At 39.7% G+C, this 24,218-nt stretch overlaps 1 protein-coding gene across 1 annotated transcript; it reads right to left on the minus strand.

Moving 5' to 3' along the window:
* Window positions 1-13,338: 13,338 nt before the first annotated feature.
* On the minus strand, window positions 13,339-21,330 carry adra1ab (adrenoceptor alpha 1Ab). Its single transcript, XM_085465204.1, has 2 exons — window positions 20,415-21,330; window positions 13,339-13,836 (listed from the first exon to the last, which is right to left on the minus strand). Exons 1-2 carry the CDS (start codon window positions 21,328-21,330, stop codon window positions 13,385-13,387), a joined length of 1,368 nt encoding a protein of 455 aa, XP_085321330.1. The 3' UTR covers window positions 13,339-13,384.
* Window positions 21,331-24,218: the final 2,888 nt, after the last annotated feature.

A 24,218-nucleotide genomic window follows, 5' to 3' on the forward strand; every position in this document is an offset into this window, starting at 1 on the left:
GAAACCTGGATGTGAGCGTTTTGTTCGAGACCCTCTTGGTGTTTTGAAATGGGACGTGACTACTGAGGCAGATCTGACCGAGAAACAGAGGACACTGCAAGTATGACTCCAGCTCGTTTTCAAAATGAAGATCTTGTACTCAGTAAGACGTGAAACAAGCAAGACTGTAAGCCCATCAGGAAAGTTTTTAATGAGGTCATAGATCAATTAGTATTGTTTTCCTATAGAATTTTGTACAACTGGATGAGTCACCCGTGCTGTCCATGAAAAAAAAAATCTAGAATAAATGCACTTCTACAGGCTTCAGTGTTCAGGCTTTTCGGCTACTGCTGTCTTTTATATACAGTATATGGAGCTGGCATTTTTTGTTTTGTTTTTTTCTTTGATTCTTTTGTGGTTTTTCTCTCCTTTTCTTCCCGTCTTTGTCGGGTTCTGGCTGCTGTCATTCTTTGATTGTTTCCACCTGTCCTCTCCTACCTCAGTGTATTTAGCTGCGTGTCTCGCCAGCTGTCATGTGTTAGTCAGTCACTTGCTGTTCGGAAGCTTCCACCAGTGTTGAAGCTCTATCAGCAAACTGTACTGGTGTATCAAAAGTAGAAGTGTGTAGAAACATGTCCAAAATGTTCATTTAGATTAACAGTGATTCACAAACTCATGATACCTTACACAGTTTAATTTTGAAGTGACAGACAAAGGGTCAAGCCCCCGCCCCTAAAGAAAATGTCATAAGAGACACGATGAACATTATTTGAAATGCAAACAGAATTATCAGATAGCAACAGTACCAAACAGCTGAATGCAAGCCTCAAACAGTTTCCTTCATATCTGTGTTTTGAGCTGATTTTTAACAACGGCTTGATTTTTGTAAAGCAGTCAGGCTGAAGAGTTTTCTTCTCTTTCTTCTCATTTTTTAAGAAATGAAAAGATCCACATGAAGTCCTAATTAGCTTCAAAGTGTCAAGGTTGACATAAATTATATTCACAAACTTGCTACATTTCCTAAGCTCCCAGCCTTTATTAAGTGGCAAACTGGGACGCTACCACTGCTGACAGAAGTGTATTGACCTTTAGATGAATCCACTAACCTTTTAAAGATTGCTATTTGGTGGCTGAAGTCAAACTGTGGTTACACCACAGATCACTGCATTGTGTTTTTTAGAAGCCATAAACCATCTTTTTATGACACTAACATCACTTTCCTTCCTTCTGAATAGGAAGAAGACCTTCAAATGCATCTCTCCATTCAGTTACTGTGAAAAATTGCTCTTTAATTTTTAAAGCTTACAGTAAAGAGATTTTATGTCCATTCCCACTAGACTTTTGGATAAAGGCAAAAGCAATTTCAGTGAACTAGAAAGGATCAATGTGCCAGATGTCAGCTGCCTGCTTTTAAAAACTAGTGTTCAGTGACGCGAGTATTAAATGCATCTTACATGGTATCAGCACCTTTTCGTGTGCAGGGGCTTTAAGTCCTCTCTCGTTAATTTTCATTCATGACTGCCAGCATTCAAACCAGTTATTTTAAGTCCACAAACACAGGCACAATAGTTCCAAATGCCAGCACTGAAAAGGTGTTAGGAAGAGATAAATTATTTGAATAATTCATGGAGTGAATATGGGGAGTCATTCAAATGTTTTTGGATTTTTAGATTGCTTTTATAGAGTGTTTTAATTTGCTCAGATGTAATATAAAAATGCGGAAGCAACAGCTTAATTTTCTCGAGCACCAAAAAAACCCACCGGTATGTCACTGCAGACCTTAACTACAGTATATTGATCTGGCAGCTTGTTTGTATTCCTTCACAGACTGTGTTCAGTTCTGGCACCGTGCCGGCAGATGCAGTGCCTGCTTCACTAATAGTAGAGCAGCTGCAGGCTTTGTTGTTCTTTATAGATTTTCAAGTTCCTTCACTACCACAAAGGTCTGCTAGTTATTCTGGCTGATTTAGGCTTCTGGAGAGGTTGAAGTTTAAGAAGCTGCAGAGCTCTGAAAAACGTGAGGGTACAAAACTCAAAGTGAATAATAAAGATGCATATAAAGATGACAGTCAAGCTCTGTCACGGTGCCAAAAGAGAGGTTAAGTCAGGGAAATATGTAAGAGCACCTGTGTTGGTGTGTGGTGTGTGGATGTGAGATAGCTTTCATCTGTGCTTACTTGTAGCTTGTCAATGAAAACGCATGTTAAGAAGGAATACTCACTAACACAAATATAACACCAGCCAATTACATGGAGGCAAGCTAATGCATCCAGCCATATAGACATTGTCAAGGCAACCTGTTGAAGTTCAAACCGAGCATTAGAACAGAGGGAGAAAAGGGTGTTTGAAGATGGTATGGTTGTTAGTGCCTGATGAGCTGGTCTGAGTATTTCAGAAACTGTGGATCCACTGTAAGTTTTCATGTCTCTTAGGTTTACAGAGAATGGTTCAAAAACGATAAAATATCCAGTGAACAAAGGTCAGAAGAGGCAAATGGCCAGACCTCTTCCAGCACAAACAAATTCAAAGCTTGGGTCCATCCCGCCTTGTATGAGCAGTTCAGTCTGCTGAACTAATGGTGTGTTTTCTTGGCATACTTTGGGGCCTTTACTACCAACTGAGTATACTTTAAACATCACTTTAAACATCACAGCCTACATGAGTATCGTTGCTGACCATGTCCATCCTTTTATAACCACAGTGGACCCATCTTCTGATAACCGCAGCCAGCAGGATAACATGCCATGTCACAAAGCTCGAATCATCTCAACCTGGTTTCTTGAACATGACAGTGAGTTTACAATACTTGAATGGCCTTCATAGTCATCAGACCTCAGTCCAGGAGAGCACCTTTGGGATGTGGCGCAATAGAAAAAAAGTGTAGCAACTGTGTGATAGTAACAATAAAATATGGATTGTGTTTCCTGCACATTGTTGAATCTATACCACAAAAATACACATAAGGTGTAACTTGTGAAGTGGACAGGTGACTGCATATATTCTAATAACCACTAGTTTATGTTGTCTATTACCAGTTCTGTGCTGTTTTGATACACATGTTTGCCCCAGTGTAGCCAAATTTAACACTGCAAACTGTCTGAAAGAAATGTCAATTGTTGTGTGTGTTTCCATCTGCTTCTGTTATCCAGATATTCTTAGGAAGGTGAAATGTAGCAGTCTGGCTGATTGCGTGCTGGGTGGACTTGAATCGATAAAAAATGAAGAAGACAAAATAATTTAAAAAAGCAGCATTAAGTGGTGCTTGTCCCAGATATTTGTTTGTGGAACACCATGTGCTTTTTTTGGCTCGTTTTCACGTCTTTATCACATACCATATTGTTTTTTAAATATATTTGCCAACTTTTTCTACCTTAGCCAAGTGTTAATAACTTACACTATTTCTTTCTTTGTTCTTTTTTCTTTTACATTTTTTTCCCGACATTCCAAACTCAGTTTTCTGTGCAAAATTGAAAATGCATATTTACATAATTGTGTGTGTATGTGTGTGTTTTATTGTTTCTGTAAGTAAAAAAACAGGGCAATCGACCGTTCATATTGGAATGGAGGAGTAATAGATTGCGGAGAGGTTTTACCTCAGTTCAGGTGAGACAGAGCTGAGCTAAGACTGGTTTGGAGAGAGGTGCCAACTGGAGTAACTGGTATACCAGTTGTGCATCTACTAATTAGCTTTTCATTCAGTGGTGGGCTGCAAGCTAGGAGACACGTAGAGAAGCACTCAGCTGCTGGTCCCTGCCAGTCTGCACAGGGAGCCTGGGATATTGTTTAGAGAGAGCTGTGCATGTTCAGTGGGCATTTATTTCATGTTACCTAAAGTGTGTGTCTTGGAAAATATAAAGTATGTGTACTGCCAAAGTTATGTACCGAGAGTGTTGAGGTGGACCCACGGAGAGTGGAATCTCGGACCTCATAAGTACTTTCTAACACAGAGCGATGGAAACAGACCTCTGTTATGAACATCTGTAGAACTGTTCTACCGATATTTCAGGAAACCTCTATGGGTTTTGAGTTGGGACACAACAATGTCCATCTCTGATGTACTGAGGCAGACAGCAACTATGTCCCAGAGCTATTGCTGACCTTAGTTTGTCGCAGCGTTTAAGGCCACCACCTCAAGCCTGCAAATCGAATCACATGAGTAGACCAAAAAGTAACGGCATAATCCATTTGAAAAGCGCAAGCACAGGATTTAGAAAAAAATACAGCATAGGTAGAAAACATAACAACAGAACGAGAGAGCCTCAGTAGTCTGAAATGCAGGCTCCACGTGTCTCCAGGGAGGCACTAAAAACTGATGCATACTGATATTGGCAAAGTGAATTGTTCGGTTCCTAACATCAAGCATAAATCAGTAGTTCTGGAGAATGAGCCTGCAGCCAGATGACATATTAAAGGAAAAACCTAAACAATTACGGGAAAAAGCACAACAAATCCGGTCGCTTTATCATCAGGCGCACCGAGCTGCACAGCGAGGCAGTCAACATCCAACATGCTATGTGGCATTTATTAAAATTCTGAGCACGCCCAGCTGTTTCTGTGTCAAAATGGCAAGAGGGAAACGATCTAAGTGACTCTGAAAGGGAGTTCATTGTTGGGGCATGGATGATTGCTCAACTGACAGATGCAAGGAACAGTGACTAAAGTGACTTCTGTGGTTATCGCTAACTGAAAAAGATCAGTGGCGGGGCTTGGAAATTGTGGTTGACAGCCCTTATTTGAGGGCTGTGATGCTTGTGCATTAGTGTGATAGGTAAGAAACGAGTCGTCCTCAGGTGCCTGAGAATGTCAGAGCAGGACGTGATGTGACTGTCAGTAAGAGCAGTCCACTGGTGAATACCTAGAGTGGGATATTATACTAGGGTTGCAGTGCATGAACCTGTTACAGGGATGAAAGCAGGGTGGAAGCTATAAATACTAATCTAGAGATAAAAAGGACATATATCAATATCAAAAGACCAGAAGAAAGGCTTAAGACTTGAACCCTACAGTGAGGGGCTCAGTGGACACATCTTTACCAATAAATGTGCAATATTTACCACAACAGCGTATCTTAAGTAAAATTAATAAATAGCTGTGTGCTGAAAATATCTCGATCTCAAAGTCTCCACTTTTTAGTTTACCTCTCCTAACCATCAACTGCGTTACTTGACATGCAGCCAGAGCAGCAATCCTCTTTCTGACATATTGACATCCACTTGCTGTCATAAAATTCTTATGATGGATATGCATTTTCTGAACGCGCTGGGTGGTATGTGCTATCCACATGAGCCAGTGTGATTTGAGATGTCCCCACATGATTTCACATGCACCTCTGAAACATTTTGTGTGCTTTCAGCTGAGATTTGGATGTGATTTCTGTAAACAAGTCCTCCTTCTCCCATCTCCACCTGACCCGCCACTTAATGGGTCATAGTGCCTCTCCAAAGAAATGGAAATTACGACATGCACCAGTGTTTCTGCTGCTGGTACGAAAACCCAAAGGAAGCACATTACTCAACAGACAGTTTAATGAAAAGATGATTTTGACGTGAACTCTACAGAGGGGCTGGTGTTTGGCATTAAACTTTACTTACTGTGCATGGGAAATAAGGGTGTCTGGCAGCTCATACCAACTCCTTTCACCAGCAAAAGAGAGGAAAATAGGTTAAATTATACATCATTAGCCTTCAATGAATATACAAAGAATCAAAATTACCAGTATTAGAAGAATAAAGAGAGAACAAGGAGTTTTCTGTACCACATTCTCATCATTTAGAGAAATATTTCAGCTGCCATTTGCTGCTCCCAACTTCTGGCTTCACAGAAACAGAAAGTTAATTTACGTATGAACCCCCAGCCCGAAAAAAAAAAAAATGGTTGTTCTTCACTGTAGGATTATCTTTTCATGCAACTCCTGATTGCTCCTTTCACTACTTGCACTTGCACATCTGTATCAAGCTCTAAACTCCTCCAGTGAGTCAAAAAAGTGAACCTTGGACCCTTATTTTCATTTTGAAGGTGAGGACTGAGTCACTGAGAGCTAAATGTAGCAAGCAGAGCATGCGGAAAGTGAATATTTTACTTGGTGTGACCAAAAATGTGTGCTGTGAGCAACTAAACAAGAGAACAATGGCAATGCTTCAATGCTTTGGCATCTTTTCTTTTTCTGCCAATTTATGGTGCATGTTTGAATGTCAGCAAATGATGAGCATGCACTTGGACACACTCCTGACTTTATGGACGATTTTCAGGCTTGTGTACTGTGGTGGTGATCCTTGACATGTGGCTTGGATCAGTTTAACACAGAAGTTCATGTTTGTTCCTACTTTGGCACAACAAAATTAGTTAAAATCAGTTAAAAAGAAGTCATGCATGAAGATTAGATGTGTTTCTGTTTGGATTAAGTTTGAAGGTTGGTGCGAGCACAGACAAGTTGAAATACTTCTTTTATGTTTAAAAGGAGAGGTCAGGATCATGAAGATTTTTAATATACCTATAATAACCCTTAAGCTACCTTTGTTTACTCTAAAAGAAAGAGAGTGAGAGACCACCTCAATTATCTGGCCAGCTGCTATGCAATCCTCCAACTCCAAGAAAAACATTAGCATCTGCTACAGGAAGAAACTTTAGCATAAGATTTGACTTTTGGCCAAAACCTAATAACATATAATTCAGGGAGCCATAAAATAAAACAACTTTGTCCAATTTAATATACCTTTAATAACCCTTACGCTACCTTTCTTTACTCTAAAAGAAAGAGAGTGAGAGACCACCTCACATACAGGCAACTTAAAACTTGATATTTCATTTGCTTCAGCATGAGTTTACATCCCATTAAATCACATTTTCTTTACATTTCAGCAAAATGGATCAGATGGCTGCTTGTTAAGGAATGCAAAGAGCACACAGACTGACAGACAGACGGGAGAATACATACAGAGATTCCATTATTATGATTATTATGATTGTGATGATGATTGTGATTATTATATGTTTCTGTAACTTTAAAAATCAAGAGATTAAATGATGTTACACAATATTCAGCAGGTGTTAGGTCCTTCATGCGCAGGTTGTCTGTAGAGCTTACAGTAAATCACACATTTGATGTAAAACTTTCTTCAGATCAACAATATTTATGTGGATTTTCAGCTATGTGTTGCTTGTTGATGTTCTCTCTGCATATACGTTAGTAACACTGTTAATAGGGTTAGGGTCACTCTGATGTGCTCACTTCTAATCAGTCCCTGTGAAAATCTTATCATCAGCTCTGCCTGCTGTGTTTTTGCCACCGCCAACATATCCAAAACATACATAGCAGGTCTAGTTCCTATCTTTTAAACCTTCCCTTTCACTCTTGCTGCTATCCTTCTGTCACAAATCACCCCTGACACTCATCTCCACCTGCTCCACCCTCTTGTTCCCTGTCTGTTGGTTTTGATTGCTGACTTCAGATATTTAAACTCATCCACTTTCATTACGTCTCCTTCTTTCTTCACTGCTACACATGTCTCCCTCTCATTCATACACATGTATTCCATCTTGCTTCCACTGACTTTTTTTCCTCCCCAGAGCATACCTCCATCTCTCCCGGCTCTCTTCCACCTGCTCCCTACTCTCACTACAGATCACACTGTCATCTTGCAAACATATACAAGCAGAAAGTCTATGGAGACTTGTGACTGATCTCATTTGTGTACCACTGCAAACAAGAAGGGGCTCAGAGTCAGTCCCTGATGTAATCCCACATCCAGTCTGAATCCATCTGCCCTTCCTATCATCCTTATACATGTCCCGCTCCACCCTCAAACACATACACATACACTCCTGACTTCCTCATGCAGTACCACAATAATATACTTTCTCTAGATCCACAAAGACACAATGCAGCGTCTTCTGAACTTCTTTGTACTTCTACATCAACACCCTCAAAGCAAACATTGCATCTGCAGTGCTCTTTCTCAGCAGGAAGCCATGCTGCTGCTCACTGATCGTCACCTCTCTTCTAACCTAGCTTCAACAGTTCTTTCCCAGAGCTTCATGGTATGGCTCATCTGCTTTATTCCTCCGTAGTTGCTATAGCTCTGGACATCAATGTCCTTCCTGATGCAACCCTCCCCATTTATCTGGGCTTGGGACCAATCATAGTTGTGATTTTGCTTTTGACAACAGGGGTGGCAATATATGTGCTAATGGTCAACTGGCTCTCAGGGCCTGTTCCTTTTGCAGTGTGTGCAAGTTTCCACTTCTACTGCAATGCTAGATAAATGATGAAAACACTCACTGACACATCTAGTTACTTTTTACACTGCAATTATTGAGTTTGGACTAATAGAGAAACTCCAAAACAAACTCACTGATGCATGGAAACAATGAGATATTAGCATTTATTTGGAGTTGCGCATGTGTTTACCTGATGAATGTATAATGTACAGCTGGTGACATCGTCTGGGCTCATGTGTCAAGTTTCCCTCACATCCACTTTGATTAATATTTTTCATGCTCTTAATTTTAATACTTGAACTAGAAAAAGTCTCTCGAAAATTGGATAGGATGGAAGGACATTACATTCCTTATGGCACAACAAATGAAGCTGCAGAGCAGTTCTCGTTCAATTATCTGGCCAGCTGCTATGCAATCCTCCAACTCCAAGAAAAACATTAGCATCTGCTACAGGAAGAAACTTTAGCATACGATTTGACTTTTGGCCAAAACCTAATAACATATAATTCAGGGAGCCATAAAATAAAACAACTCTGTCCAATTTAATTTCTGCTGGCAGGCAGAATTCGTCACCTCTCGTGTTGCAGAGTATCATCTAAGCATTCAATGAGACAGAAAATGATTCAACTAAACGACACAGTGGGGAATTCTGGCAACTAAACAGCAAAACTTGTGCCAGTTATTGCATTTTTCAAGTAAGCTACTCATTTCCGCCCGCTTGCAGAGATATCAGTCTTGCACCTGAGTATATTTTGAATATGAGAGTTTCCATTTACTTGGATTTGGAGTTGTGCAAACTTTTCGCTCATGCTTTATAAGCTATGTATTCCATGGGAATGCTTTTGATAGTCTAATGAAAATTACACATTTATGCTTGGTGACTTGGTGGAACCCCAGCTCGTGAACAGTTGCCTTTCAGAAGAAGTTTTTGCGAAGTCTTCTAACACAAACGACACTTTCCTCATTGAATTGAGGCTTCTTTGACTTCTCGAAGTTACAATTCTTGTCACCTGCTGTGCTTCACCGCTCAACATTATTAATCATGATCACACGGTGTAATGAAACATCACTTTGCTAAGTCAACTGATTAGGTTAAAGCTTGTCTTTTCCCCAATGGAAGCCTGGATCCATTTATCACAACACTGTTTGCTTAAATATGACAGCTGCTGCAACACTCTTTGAATCCTTTGCTCCTTTTTTGAAAACGAGAGGTGAATGCTTAATAGGAATCTGATGCATTTATTTCCATAAATAACATTGGAAGCAGACGCAACACCACTCAGCTGCTCCTCGCGCACACACACACACACACACACACACACACACACACACACACACACACACGCACATAAAAAACTGGTAGACACACACATGGATGGGCACAAATCACTTGGGCGTGGATGTGCGTTCACCCAGAAAGGAGCTGTGTGATGATTCTCCCTCTCCATGTACCCTGTCTTGCAGTGATATTGTGTTATGAGTCATTAGTTTTCGAGGCTGTGCCCGCAGTCCAAAGATGTGAATTTAAACAAAACAGAGAAATGTGAGGACGGACTCTGTAGTTTGATTTCACAATGAAACATGAGTGAAGCCATGGAGATAAGAATACGTGTTCTATATTTATGCTGCTATTGAAAATTAGAGCTACTGGACAATAAACAAGAGACGTTACAGCAGAAATCCTTGAGAGCAAAGCAGGATGAAAGAAACTCCTCTTACAGACCTTAGGTTATTGTTAAATGACAAATCGCTTGTTTTCTGGGAATTCTTTCTACAGTCTGCGTTTTGCAGATAAGCTCATCTCAGGTATTCATCACTGCTACGATGTCTGTAGGGTAGAAGAACGCTTTTTAATCCGAATGCTGTGAAGAAAAACAACTTATAACTCAAGGAAGCAAAGGATTTATAGTTTAAAAAAAGACAAAAAAACATAACAACTTTTTAGAGAAGATAAGACACCCACAGCACATTTTAAAGGTATGAATCAATGCTCACAACATGTTCTTTTTTGTTTTGTTTTTTTGAATGAAGAATTCAGCTTATCTTGACACAGGAATGTATTTTGTTTGTTTATAAACTGGTTTTTAGTTAATGAACAGATTTAAACTCAATTTCAATATAGACACAGAATGCTCATTTCAGAGCATTCATTTTTTTAGACTGTTATTTATTTCTGTATTTGTTTTCTGCTGCTTTTTACTTTCATGCAATGTAATTTAATTAAACTGCAGTACCGCTGTAAAGTTTTCAGTTATTGATGTGATACAAAATAATTCATTAACAGTTTCAAGTACTGATGACAGGATAATGTTGGCATTTCATAAACTTACAACATTAAAAAAGCATTTAATTGCAGAAGTGATTAAAGTAAACACTAGAGATGCACCGATCATTTGGCCAGGGTCACAAAATCACTTAAATCACCTTCACTGAGCTGAACTTAAAATGGACAGTCTGAAAAAGCCGAGAGAGGCAAAGTGGAAAAAGTTAAAGCCATACAGTCCCCAGAGACAGCCACAAACCAAAAGCCTCAGTATGAGCAAAGGATCAAAGCTGTTACAAGAGAAATGAAAGAGAGGAAAAGGGTTGATGTCCTGTTAGCTGCTGAATTTACAGTTGTGGTCAGAGGTTTAGATACACATGTCATAGACATCAATGCCATGATATTTCTATTTGTAATCATTTCTGAACTGTTCTCTTTTGACAGCACTCATTAGATTTATCAATAATCAGAACAAGTATGAGTTATTTTGTTGTGTCACCACTTATCTGAGGTCTGGAAGATGACCTAAACTGTCACTCTTAGAACCAACCCAGGAAGCACCAAGGCTCAGGAACCCCATCAGTTTAAATACACTCTACCAACTCTGCCAAGAAGATCAAATATCCAGCACAAATTATCCCAGACATTTGTTGATAGCTACCAAATGTGTCTGGCAGAGGTGCAACTTGCTAAGGGACAATTAACTAAACATTAGCAGGCATGGATGCATAATTTTGAGCCTGTGTGGATTAGAGAAAATCCACAACCGATTTTTGAAAGTCTTTAAAGATGTGTGCTGTACCATCATTTTACCCTGGAAAGAGAACAGCTTAAAGAAAGAGTTAAAAACAACTCAAATTACCATGGTACTCATCATGGTATTCATGCCCATGATGAGTATATTTAAACCTCTGATCACAATAAATAAGCCAGACAATTATATACGTACCTGACATTTGTTTTGTCATATAAATATAATGGTCATGTTTCTATTTCTTAAGGTAAAATGTGCCATACAACAGGGGCACAATTAATGATGCATACATTTTAAAAAGAGAAAATCATGAAACTTACTGTTCGATAAGCTACAACATTGGAATGCTCCAGGAGAATTTCAATCGGTGCATCTCTAGTAAAGGCCATGGGGGGTCATTCCAGGTAAACTGAATATTGACAGTCCTGAGTCAAACAAATGGAAATTCAGTGATAAGATTTTTCTGTCACAGGGTATTTTTAGGGGTGGGGTTAATTCACATAGAGATCTGGTATCCTGTCCTCTGACATTACCAGTTTAGAATTTTGTAAGTCGATTAATTAAAATGTGAAACCATTATGGCAGTGTCACTGGCAAACAGTGCATCTATAAGAGGGTCATTTTGGATTTAATGATAACAGCTTTCCTCCACTGCTGGAGATATAACATAGGTAATTTGATCAGTAAATAGCACATTCATTTGATTTGATTAGATTTTTTTTTACACAAGGAGTAAACTCTCCAATGTGTCCAAATGATTCCAGGCACATTGTTAAAGCACACTTCACAGCTGTGTTCTCCCACACACTTTTTCTTTGTATTTTCATACTCTGTCACACAGCTAACTCAATCACGACTGGTAACGTAACTGCCACTTATGTCTCAAATTACATCTGAGTTGAAGAAAATTGATTTCACTTAATTGTTGCACTAGGAACTGGAATGTAATTGGCTCACAAAGATTCAGTCTTCTTTTGGCTCATTGTTTTTGTTCTGGCCCTGCACCAAAGGCCAGGCTGATGGTATCTATTAAACAGGCATTTTAATTAGGATTTGTTAGACAGCAAAACGCAGCTAAAATGAGAGTTACTGTTAGACTTTCACTCATCAGGTGGACAGTAAAACACATTGTTAGAGGATGGTAAGGTTGCTCTGCTGGATGTGTAAGCAGAGAAATGCCTCTTATGTTAGCCATAGCTTCTTTTTAATGAGGTAATAATGCACATCAAGCCTGAGTTTTTGTCAGCTCATTTTAGAGTCCTTCTGCACAAAAAACCTTATGGATGCATCTTACAGATGAGAAGAACCATTGCAGTTTTGAATGCGCGTGCATCAGTTTTAAATAACGAGAATAAAGCACAAGTCGTACACCAGCAGGAAGCCAGTATTCACACAAGCAATGCTGTAAAACACTGAAAGCTGATTTTTAACACAATTTCTAAAGAACCCAAACAAACAGCAAAGCAAAACTCTTCCACTTTAAATCTGTAAACTGTGCTGTGCTGTAAAAATGTCCTTTTTTTTTACCCAGTACTCACCAAGGAATGCAATTTTCAACTTTTTCTTTTAGGAAATTGTTTCATCTCTTTAAAGCAAAGGTCACACATGCAACACACACCCTCCTCTATCTTACGCTTTCTCAAAGCTTTCGCTGAATACTAATTATTTCCATGACTTTTGAGTATCTCACCCTTAAGGGTTTTTGTGCAATCTGAAGAAATACCACTAATATTCAAAAAATATCATGTCTCCAGAGTTCTCTTACAATAGCGTTTCTATAAGTTTCTGTTATCTCGTTTATTCCTTGGCATTCAGGGATGGTTATACTTTCTATCCTAGACACTTGCCAAAAGGGCTTTTAACTTGCATTCTCAAACCAAAAGAGCTTTGCATCTGTTCCAAAATTCACTTGCTGGACAGTCACAGGCTCCTACTTGCTGGCAGCTGAAAAGCTCCTCTCGAAAATTTTGACATTTAATGCCCCGTTCAAGTGAAGCTCAGTAGTGGCTGTTGTGAGAATACAAGTATTACTTACTAGCTCTCCAAATGACGTGTCATGCGACGAGGCACCATCAAAAGCTCAAGCCATTATTGGCTAGACCTGCACTCTAATGTCTCTGTGAAATATAATTATATGTAAAAGTTTTACATAGATGTCGAAGTGAAAGCTGTCAAACAGCCTCTCCTGTAATGCCGAGGGAAAGGTGTAAGACCTCAGCAGATCTGTTGGAGGCCTTCTCTGGCACTGGAGTTTGACTTGCTGAGAAACACCATGCCTTCAGAAGACTCTTACTCTGGCCTTGTGCACTCTGAGATTGGTCTACACCATCAGCAGATGAGGATGAGGTCGACAGCACTCTACAGCAAGTCAGTGAAGAAAGGGTGACAGGTTCTTGCACTGGGCCTGGGTCGGAGGAGTGGGTGGTGATGTGTCCTAGGGTTTGAGAAGTAGTCGGCACAGCAGTTCTCAGGCACTGGCCACGCAGCACGCTGTGGAAGGCTTTCTTGAACTCCTGGCTAAAGCACGGGTAGATAATGGGGTTAATGCAGCTGTTGAGGTAACCCAGCCAGAAGGTTATTTTAAAGATGGTTTCAGGAGGCTTACAGGATGGGAAGATGGATCCTAGCAAAGATGCAGAAAGAACCTCAAATCAGAAAATGAATAAAAAAGCACACCAATGAGAGCAATAATACCTCAAGGTCCTAGATAAAGGCAGATATCGAAAGCCCATGGATCTGACAAGATTAAACCATTCTCTAATTTCACGTGGTTTCAATTTATTCATGTTTTTGTATAATTACAACTTTCTGGAAACAGATATTTTTATTTGTCAGCATGACAACGTCCCCGCACATTTCCAGCTTTATAAATAAAACATTTCCCAAGTGGATGATCTTGACTCGTCCCTTAACAAAAAAACAAAAAACAAATAATGAATAATTTAAAATGGCATCTTGGAAGAAAAAGGGCAAGTGTAATAACTGTACTGGCACTAAAAAGGCAGTAAATCTGTGAAATGGTTAGGCTTTTTTCCCTATTCATTTATTCTGGCATTTGCCAACATCGGGTGACTGAAAAAATTAGCATGCATGAGGGGAGCATACATTACAGCGGTGTAATCCTGCAGAGTAGATTCATTCTTTACCTGCTCCTTTAAGGCTTACATTTATTATACCATTTATTTATATTATTTTAAGTTGCTTTTTAGTTTCATTTTGTTGTGTGGTGCTATGTTTTTCTCTCAGTTATATTTAGGCCAAGTTCTGGAGCTCAAAAATGAAGCCAATGCCAATTTACCAAAAATTGCAGTGGCCACTTGAGGCTGGCTCCAAGAGCAAATCAATCCCCACAGAATCCCATTTTAAAAACATCAAACTTCAGAGCACATTACTCTATTATTGGATTTTGTTAATACCTTAATTTAGGAGCGTGGATGTTAGGCCTTACCTCGATGTAGCTGAATCATTAAACCTTGATCCTATTTGTACTGCTGGTGCCTTTTGGAGCATTTTTTAAACTAACTTATCTGACAAATACTGCGGTTTGCTGTGTGGTACACCCTGTCCACAAAGCTTTTGCTTGAGTTTTGTTGTGTTAAATTCCAGTTATTAACTTAGCAGTAACGAGGCATCTGTGATTTGTGTGCTTTGGGTCCACAGTTTCTTTTTTATAGATGTAGCTTTGAAACCAAGTGTTCTAGAAACTTCTGGCCAAAGAGTCTAGAGAGTAAATATTTATGCCCAGAACACTGACTTTGAGCATTTCAATTACATGTTAATTTACCATGTGTTTTTATTAGAGAAATACAGTTTAAATGGTTACATTTCATGGAATGTGGCCAAATCAAATTTACTTGACATCGACATAACTTTTGGTTGCAATCAGGCATCATTCAGGTTTAGAAACCAAAACTAATCTGTTAAGTTTTGGGAAACATCTTGGTTTCTCTCACAGTGTTCATGTAATTTTTCAGCTTTAATTGTAAAAATTCTAATGTACCTGTTACACAGACTGGGCTGGAAAAGGAAAGCAGCTGTCATAATGTGAACGTGCAAGTTTATATTTGATGTTGCCCCTCTGGTGTTGTATCACTCTGACCTTTGTGTTTGTATGATGTATGTTTGTATTACAAAAAATCCGACTATTGGCCTTAGCAAAGGTGAATGCTCCCCGAGTGCCCTTATAGTTGCTATTGAAGCAGCTGCTGTGAAAGGCTGGTGACCAAATGGTTTAGAAAAAAAAACCAAGCATTTGATCTGAGGGGCTCAGGACAATTCAAAATAAATAAAAAATATACTTGTGGTTTTTCAAACCCTCAGTCTGTGAATCTCAGAGCTTGAATGAACACTGTGCCGTGAGCCGTGACGGACCGTCTCAGTTGAAATGCATAACTATCCTCCTGTGACTGGCTGCCTCAGGTGGGTACAGGGTGACTGAGGATGCCTCCTGGCATTACAGCCCATTAAGCCTCATGCTAGTTATTATCTATAATAGCTTTCATTGGGGAGGGAGTAGTAGTTTGCTTCTTTCCATTTCAGCTCACAGCTGAAGCCTTTTCTGCTCCAATATGGTGCTTTAATTGGTCTGTGTTGTTGCTTATAATTGAATTTCTTGATGTTCCTTTAAAGAAACTTGGCCAGTAGAATCAAGGCAGAGTAGAGAAGGAGAAAGAGCTTGCTTGATGTTGTTTTCATAGACCAAAACACCAACCAATTTTATGCAAACTATGGGTACTTTTACATTTTTTCACGTTGTATTTAGCAGTGACTCGAACAAAATTCAAACCTGGATACAAATTTTATGGACCGTGTACAATAAACGTGACACAAACGTAAATATAAAACATAACATGAAATGAACATAATATATATGAAAATTAAAAGAGCTGTAACAAATGTTTTTGAAAAACATGCAGTATAGATATTAATAATCGCTGTATGTTTGATGATGTGCAAAGTTTTGTTAAGATTAGCACACCGTTCAAGGATGCGATAAATATGCATGTGATCTTTATAATATGATGATTCAGCTGCTTTTTATGCAGACTTAATTATTGCATTGGAGTGGGACTGTGATGCACAGATTGCCGTTCCCAAAAGACTGTTGCTATTGTATCTAAAGGTAATATATTGGCAAATGTGAAAGAGCCACCATGAAAATTCCTACTGTCCCCCTGAAAATGACTGTCATAACTTCAGTGGACCTGAATTGACACCTTGCAGGGTTACCACACTACCACACAGACAAACTCCAAAGAGATTTTAACACCTGCCAAAGTATTTGTGGTAGTTCCCACTGCAGCAAGTGTCACGGGGATCACATTTTGCCATGTTGGCATGCATGCATACACTTACACAAGATAAAAACAACATCAGTTGCAGCTGTTAAAGCTGCCCATCACAGTTTTATGGTCTTTTTTTGTTTGTTTAATCCAATAGTGCAGAGCCCTTTAATGTTACGTTCCCCCTATTATAAGCAGATGGGCAATAGCACTGTGCAAAAATCTGTCACAGTTTATTAGCTTTGAGAAACAAATGACTCATTAATAGCTGTTATTTCCTAACAGACATTTAACATAACAGACAGTCACTGCAGGAGCACATGTGTTCGTACTAACATTAATAGCTCTATTTTCGAACACCAGTAAGCCATAATAGCAAGTGCCTGAAAAGAAAACAGGTGAATGGAACTCAGCCATCATTATTTATTATTAATCATTTGCTTTTGTGAGAAAAGGCCTACTGACTAAATGTTTCAACATTAATGTTACAGGGCCCTAGAGTGCGGCACTCTAAAAATAAATATTTGGTCGCACCTGTGCGACCAGATGATCCGGTAACAAAAAAAAAATCTCTGCAACTCTCCGTGTGGTCAACAACAGACACACATTATGCCCCTATCGTGGACTAAACCAATCAGAGGTAGTCAGGGGCGGGACCTCTCTGATTGGCCGTGGTCCAGTTGAAAGTGCAGGTGGAAGAGAGAGGTGAGTAGCTTGAATAAAGCGATATCAATTCATTAACGGATTCCACACAAAGACCTAAACACGGAGCGGACCCGACGCATCAGAATCAGCTTTGTCTTTCTCGGCTTTCTCACCCGACGGCCCGAACACGGACACGCTGTCGGAGCTTAGCGATTCTGATGTGTCGGGTCCGCTCTGTGTTTACGTCTTTTTGCGCTGATTCTGAGCTGCAGGTTTTGTCTCTCTCCAACCAAAATTCGCCGAGCCAGCAGCAAAAGAAGCAGCAAACTGCACTTCACATTTGATCAATGTCGTCATGAATTCCCTCTGACTTTTGCTGTTTTGCTTCCACCACAATAAAAATCACACTTCCTGCACAGCTCTCTCTCTCTCTGTACTTCAGGAACAGTTTCCCGTCTCAAGTCTGTTTTCTGCATTATTCATTCGCTTATTACCCACCAGTCTACCATTGTTTACAGCGCTTTTTCTTTTTTCACTTAAATGACCTCGGACAAGAAAGCCTAATTTCTGCTGTTCAATACTGAAGAAATTTAAACTTCTTAAAATTATGCAAAATTGCAGAATATTGCAGAATATTTTTAAGGTTATCTGCTATAAAAAGCCAGACCAGGAAAATCTCCTTCATGTTTTCCTGTGTTTTATTCTCAGTTACTTTCACACAAAGGCATCTGCTGTGATTTTCACAATTCTGATGAAGTCAGTACTGATAAATGATCAGAATTATAATATTTCTGACTGTCTGAGGCTAAATTGAATCAAATCAGGACTTTGAGAACCGGAATCGAATGGATTATAGAAATCAGTGATGATACCCAGCCCTAGTGAGCAGCCTAGGCCTGAGAGAAGTGGATGTAGCTGTGGGTAATAAGAAAAGATGAAAAGAACTATTGACAACTTTTTTGTTAAGGCCTGATCTGTCTGAAATTCATAGCCAGTGCTCTGACACGGTGTCATCAACCTTTGAATGCTGAAAAAGCACAGTGTATCCAGAAAACACATTATATGCTGCAATAAATGCACTGCCCAAGTGTCCCCTCTCCCCACGGCCTTTCAGCAGCAGACAGCAGCAAACAGGTCGTCAGAGGAGGCCAAGATGATGATTAAGTTTAACATTTTCTACAATATTGACAAAGCACTTTAAGCACAAGTTTGTTAGTTAATAATTTAGAAATTAATATTGTCTGTATGGACTCTCCCCCCCAAAGAAAGTGCACATGTAAAACTGCGGTGTTAAGCGATGCGGTTGAAAAATTTGAGTGCGCCTAACTTTTGTGCCGGTACGCCCAAGTTTTTAAAGTTAGGCGTACCGGTGCGCCCATGTCAAAAAGTTAGTCTAGAGCCCTGTGTTAAACAACAATGGCATAGAAATGATCATAAAAGTTGGAAAATAAGGGCAGTGAAAATAGTAAATCTTTGATATCATCTCTATCAACATGGAAAAACTAACTACGGTAGTTGACCTTGGCTTGGTATTGTTTTGTCATATTATGATAACTGGGGTACAGTTATTGTGATGTGTTAATCCCAGTATATAAAGACTTGATTGTTGACTAAACCGAGACATGAACATCTAGTCTTTAGAATAAAAGGCCTTTTGTTTGCACTTGGATTATACCTTGTGTCTGTTATATGGATAGTTATGAAAGTACACACTGCAAAGAAAAAACTGAAAACGATAACGCGTATATTATTTGTCCAGATGATGTGTTTCATCCACGTCTCCTACGTCTCTTATCGTAGCTGGGTTCCGCCTTCAATAAGATTAGTATTTATGTAACCAAATAGATTTTTCAGCGTGAATCTCACCATCTGTGACCTGGGAGGTAAATACTGACTGACTGGTATTCTTAAAAACATGCCGGTCCACTCCAACGATCACTTATCTCAGTCAAGCTGTAAGAGTTATTTCAGAAGCAATTAAGATTTCTAGATAGAGCCTCACCACGGTTGGTCTCTGTCCTCTCTTACATCTGTGATAGCATCACTGCTGTCACCATCATTGACGAGAATGTAGGAAAAATTTCTTACACATAAAGCTGAGGATATCTGACTGAATGGACATTCACCTTTTATTGAGCTTCTTCACATTATCCTCAGCCCATATCTACAGATGGACACCAGCAGAATAATTCATGCTTGACAGATCTTTTCCATTCAATGGGGCTTCTGTGAAAATGCTAAAATTACAGTTATAGTCTTCTAAAAGGAAAAAAAAAATCAACATTGTTTGAATCACATTAAGTCTCCTGCTTGGAAATGTCAAGTTTTTCATTATCTTTGCAATCAAAATATTCCAAGAAACCTGCCAATCAAACAAACAAAAAAAAAAAAGTAATGCACTTACTGTCAGACTAAGGGAACTGAGGTGTAACTCTATTACAAGCAAATTAATTCCAAAAATAATTAATGATAAGCAGACTTTAGATTCTCCAAAACAAGTTATACTATATTTTTCCTCTTCTTTAAACCTGCCTTAAACCAACGTTACAAGTGTGGCATATAGGAGTAGGTTTCATTCTATTGCTACATTTACTAGTCTATTCTAGGGTTAACTATCTTCTGGGTAATAGGTGGATACTGCTAAAGTGTTATTTATTGAAGTGGGAGGGGTTATGAAGCCGCATGCTGCAGTGGCTGTACCCAAATACTAAATGGTGTGCATCCCCATTTAGCATAACCACTGCTGTAATGAAGTTTTCTCCAGTTCGATTATTTTATCTTTAGTCTGATTTCTTTTTTCTTTGTTGTACTAAAACCTTTAGCAGCAAAGAAAAAGAACACAGACTGTTGAACATTTTCAAGGCTCTTTCTTTGTGTTTTCACCACCCAGCCATCTGACACAGGTACATCCATACAAAACTTGTTTTACAAAGACAATTTCAACTCATCTGCATTTTTAAACTTCAGTGAGGTTGAAAATGCCGTGATAATATTATATAAATATTTGTGTATTTTTTTCATTTCAAAATACCATGTTTTCTCTTGTGTATATATTGATAAATAACTATTTTCTGCTCTCCAACTTTTTGATGCTATATGGAACATTTTTAGTAGCTAAAACAGCAGTAAATGTCCTTCAGTATGCAACAAAAGATGAATTTCTCTTTGAGAATAGCAGATGCTTAGGTGTGTGCCTTGAACCTAAAGAAGAACACGAGTGTTACAAAGTGAGGCTTTGTCAGCTTCAGTGCAGAGGAGGTAAGAAGGTACCTACCGATGGGCAAAACCAGGAAAAAAGGCAGCCAGCACATAATAAAGCATCCAACGACAATGCCAAGAGTCTTGGCTGCTTTTTCTTCTCTTGAGAACTTCAGCAGCCTTGGTAGGGAAAAGGAGGAGCGTTTATGCATTGCGGTCCCCTCGTCACCCTCCTGCTTCCCTATCTGAGCAGCGTTCCCTCTGTGTATCCTCAGCATCACCCCCTCCATCTCTACCCCCTTTCCTTTCCTCCCTTTCCTCAGGGTTTTGGTCTCTCTCTTCGCCACGGTATATACACGACAGTACATGGCCAGGATGATGACCAGTGGTATATAGAAAGATCCTAAGGCTGAGAACAAGGCGTAGCCAGGCTCCTCTGTAATTCGGCACACTGTCTCGTCCTCTGGGTCGGGCTCTTTCCAGCCGAATAGAGGGCCAACAGATATAGCTGCTGAGAGTCCCCAGAGAGCAGCCACCGCGGTCAGGCCTCGCCGTCCGGTAGCTATAGCGGGGTAACGCAGGGGGTAGCTGACAGCCAGGTAGCGGTCAATAGAAATCACACACAGGCTGAGGATAGAGGCAGTGCAGCAGAGGACATCCAGGGCGGCCCATACGCTGCAGAAGGACCGGCCAAACACCCACCTGCCGAGAGCCTCTGAGGTGGCGGAGAAGGGCAGGACAGCAGAGCTGAGCAGCAGGTCTGCTGCTGCCAGGTTGGCAATGAAGTAATGTGTCACAGAGCGCCAGTGGTGGTGGAACAGCACAGACAGGATGACCAAGATGTTTCCGAGGACCCCAAACACTACAAAGACCACCAGCACCATCCCCAGGACGACTGCCTTGGCTACATCCACCTCTGGGTGGGCGGAGGAGCTGCAGTTTGGACAAAGACCTGCTGCAGAATAAACACTCATGTTCTCTGCAGGAAACATTGTAATCTGCTGGTTGCATTAAGATGTAAAGTGTCTTGCAAATTGATGACACTCATGCCACATCTGTTCTTTAATTACTTCAGCTCCAACCCTCTGCCGTCTTCCGCTCCTCCCAGCGCAGAGGATAAAAGCTTTTACAGCTGCATAAACTGCTCTTCCAGTTAATTTGTAGGTACAGTGGCTCTTGCCAGCACTCCAGTGATCATGTGGCCAGGGTTGCTTGGCAGAACGTCTTATGCTGGAAGAGTAACACTGCCACAGTTTGCCATATTTAGTCTGGAAAAGCTTAATAAAAATGACAAATGCTCAAGTGGCAGTCACAGATGGATTTGGGGTGTCATGTCTTGCCATAACGAAAAGGCTTTACCTGTTAAAACAAGAAAAGAGATAAAGGAAATTTATCAACACATTCATAATCCTAGACTTTTATAAATACCCAAAACGAGCTCATTACTGCTTTAAGTGCTATTCTTTCTCTGACAGCGTAGGAGCAAATCAAAACAGAGGATGCAAGACAGAGCACATTAAATGTAAAATTGTAAAGTATAATCACCCGGCCATGATTAAAGGGTAAAAACATCATTTAATGGCCTCTTTCAGCCTCTTTGTGTGCAAATTCTTCTCCCTTTATTACAGCTGCAGTAGAGAAAAGAGAGCATGATCCTGAGCCCAGCATTCCCAGTTTTCTTTTTCATTCAAAAAAACCAAAACAAAAATCCCCCCCCAGTGCGGTTTTCTTGTTTTGTTGGCTCTGCAAGAAAATACTGGTAAGATTAAAACATCCCATTATTTATACCTGATATTTGTTTAACCTTCATTTAAGCTGTCAGACTGATTAAAGCTAAACATGTCTTTACACAGGCGGTGTTCTTGAAAAGTAACTGTGGTAAGGATTATAATAGAAAAGAAAATATAAAGAAACAAGATATCATCCATTAAGAAAGAGGCAAACACAAGGACAACACAGCAGGAATATTATCCTTGGGGGGTGGGAATCATTTGTGGCATCATGAGAAATCCAGCCAAACATTCAGAGAGCTTAAAGATAAATTAAGACAGAGATCATTTTTTAAAGTCCCTCCCTCAGAGGTCTTGTGTCATTAATCAGGGTTTTAACTCATCTACCAGATGACAAGCCAAGAATTGAACCTTGAGGAGGGCACTATATTACCCCAGTGAAGGCTTCAGCCATCGATAGTCCCGCTCAGTACCACTCGCAGTGAGCGTGTTTTAGATCAGGGATGTCACTGAGCGCGATAAGCACCAGCGAAGCATAGAATAAAAGAAAGTGGCCGTGATAAAGCCTTCAGAGAGAAGAGTCATGCTTGTCACATGTTCGTGCGGGATCAAAGGATTTCACTCGCCGCACGTCCCACTGCCAGGCGGAACGAAATTCACCCAAATAAACACTTGATGCTGGGATTTCCACATCAGTGGCCGGAGGGGGAATTGATAGGTGGTGAAAACATATCTTGGTCATATCTTAACATTTTTGGTTGTAATAAGATTTCTCAGTGTGGTGTCGCGCCTGCACGGAGAGATTGCTTTTTTTTGTTTTGTTTTCCTCAGCCCACCAGTGTTCGAGGACCACTGTTACTATGGAAGGATGTCAAACATATTTACATTGACCTGAGGCAGCAGTTGCAATTCTACATAGGTGAAACAAGATTACCAATATCTACAATGTGATGCAGTACTCCTACAACCACGCACAATGTTTTGTGTGCCTCAAGGCCACACAGTTGTCTTGATGTTAGCTGATAATGTAAAGCATGTATCAATAATAATAACAACGAGAAAAAGAATACTTTAATCATTGTTTTGGGAGCATTCATATTCATTTGATTATATCTAGTAAAAGGACTTTCTGCATCTCTCAATTTTATATTATTGCCAGTCGAATATCCTTTTTCCATTTAATAAACCACGAAAATATTGTAGAGATTAATAGACAGCGATAACCACAGCCTCAGCCCCCAAGGGCATTTTCCTTCAGTTGTCCAGCAGCAAGCAAAAACAAAGACTGAGACTGCACACGTCCATCATTCTCTGCAGATAAGATTTGATTAAAAGCTATCAGTGAACATCATTACAATCTAATTTACATCTGAATCCAAAGATGGCTCACTCAGGTTATTGCATTAGCAGAGCTCCTGGAAAGATTGTATGTTGTCCTTGAAGAAACTTTTTTGTTCCCCCTCCAGCTGGGCGGCCTTTGCCGAATGGAAACAAGTCAGCCAATTAAACCTAGAATTGGAATTATAATTAGGGTTTTGTTTTTTAAACAGATAGGATATTAGTGAGCATATTAACTGACTTAATGTAGCCTGACCATGGGTATATTAAATCAGAACAGCAGTTCCTAGCATGGGATGGTCTCATTATCACAAGGGTAACACAGACAATATCAACTTACTATTAACTGTCCTGATATTGTTTTGTGAATGCAGCAGATGAAGTCCCGTGAAAGCAATTGAGTTTGCTACACTTTGTAAAGTGCAAACATCTCTGCATCATGTCAAACACATTCCTACAGACTTATTAGATTATGTTAGGCACTAATCATCAAGGATGCACTTTTTTCAACCTGCTTGCCTGTAACTAATTTATTGCTTTTCGGTGCATGATTTGCAGACTGATGAGAGTGTATTCAATGAACTTAATTTGGAAAATTTGTTACCACAAGCTCCCACAAGGACACATGAAAAAAATCACTTATGATGAAGTGAGAAAATGCTCACATTTGCACAAAGATCTAATTACTTTAGATCTGTTCTATGTCCAACAAACAAAGAAATGTAATATTTCTCCAGAACATCAGCTCTGAGAAAAGGGAGAAAAGAAAAATCAAGGATGTTAAATGCTTATCTTGAACATGTTTCCTCCAG

The sequence above is a fragment of the Copadichromis virginalis genome, linkage group LG7 (assembly GCF_057382275.1).
Source record: "Copadichromis virginalis isolate Kocher_CV1m ecotype Utaka linkage group LG7, C_Virginalis_male_GT1.1, whole genome shotgun sequence".
Classification (NCBI taxonomy): Eukaryota; Metazoa; Chordata; class Actinopteri; order Cichliformes; family Cichlidae; genus Copadichromis; species Copadichromis virginalis.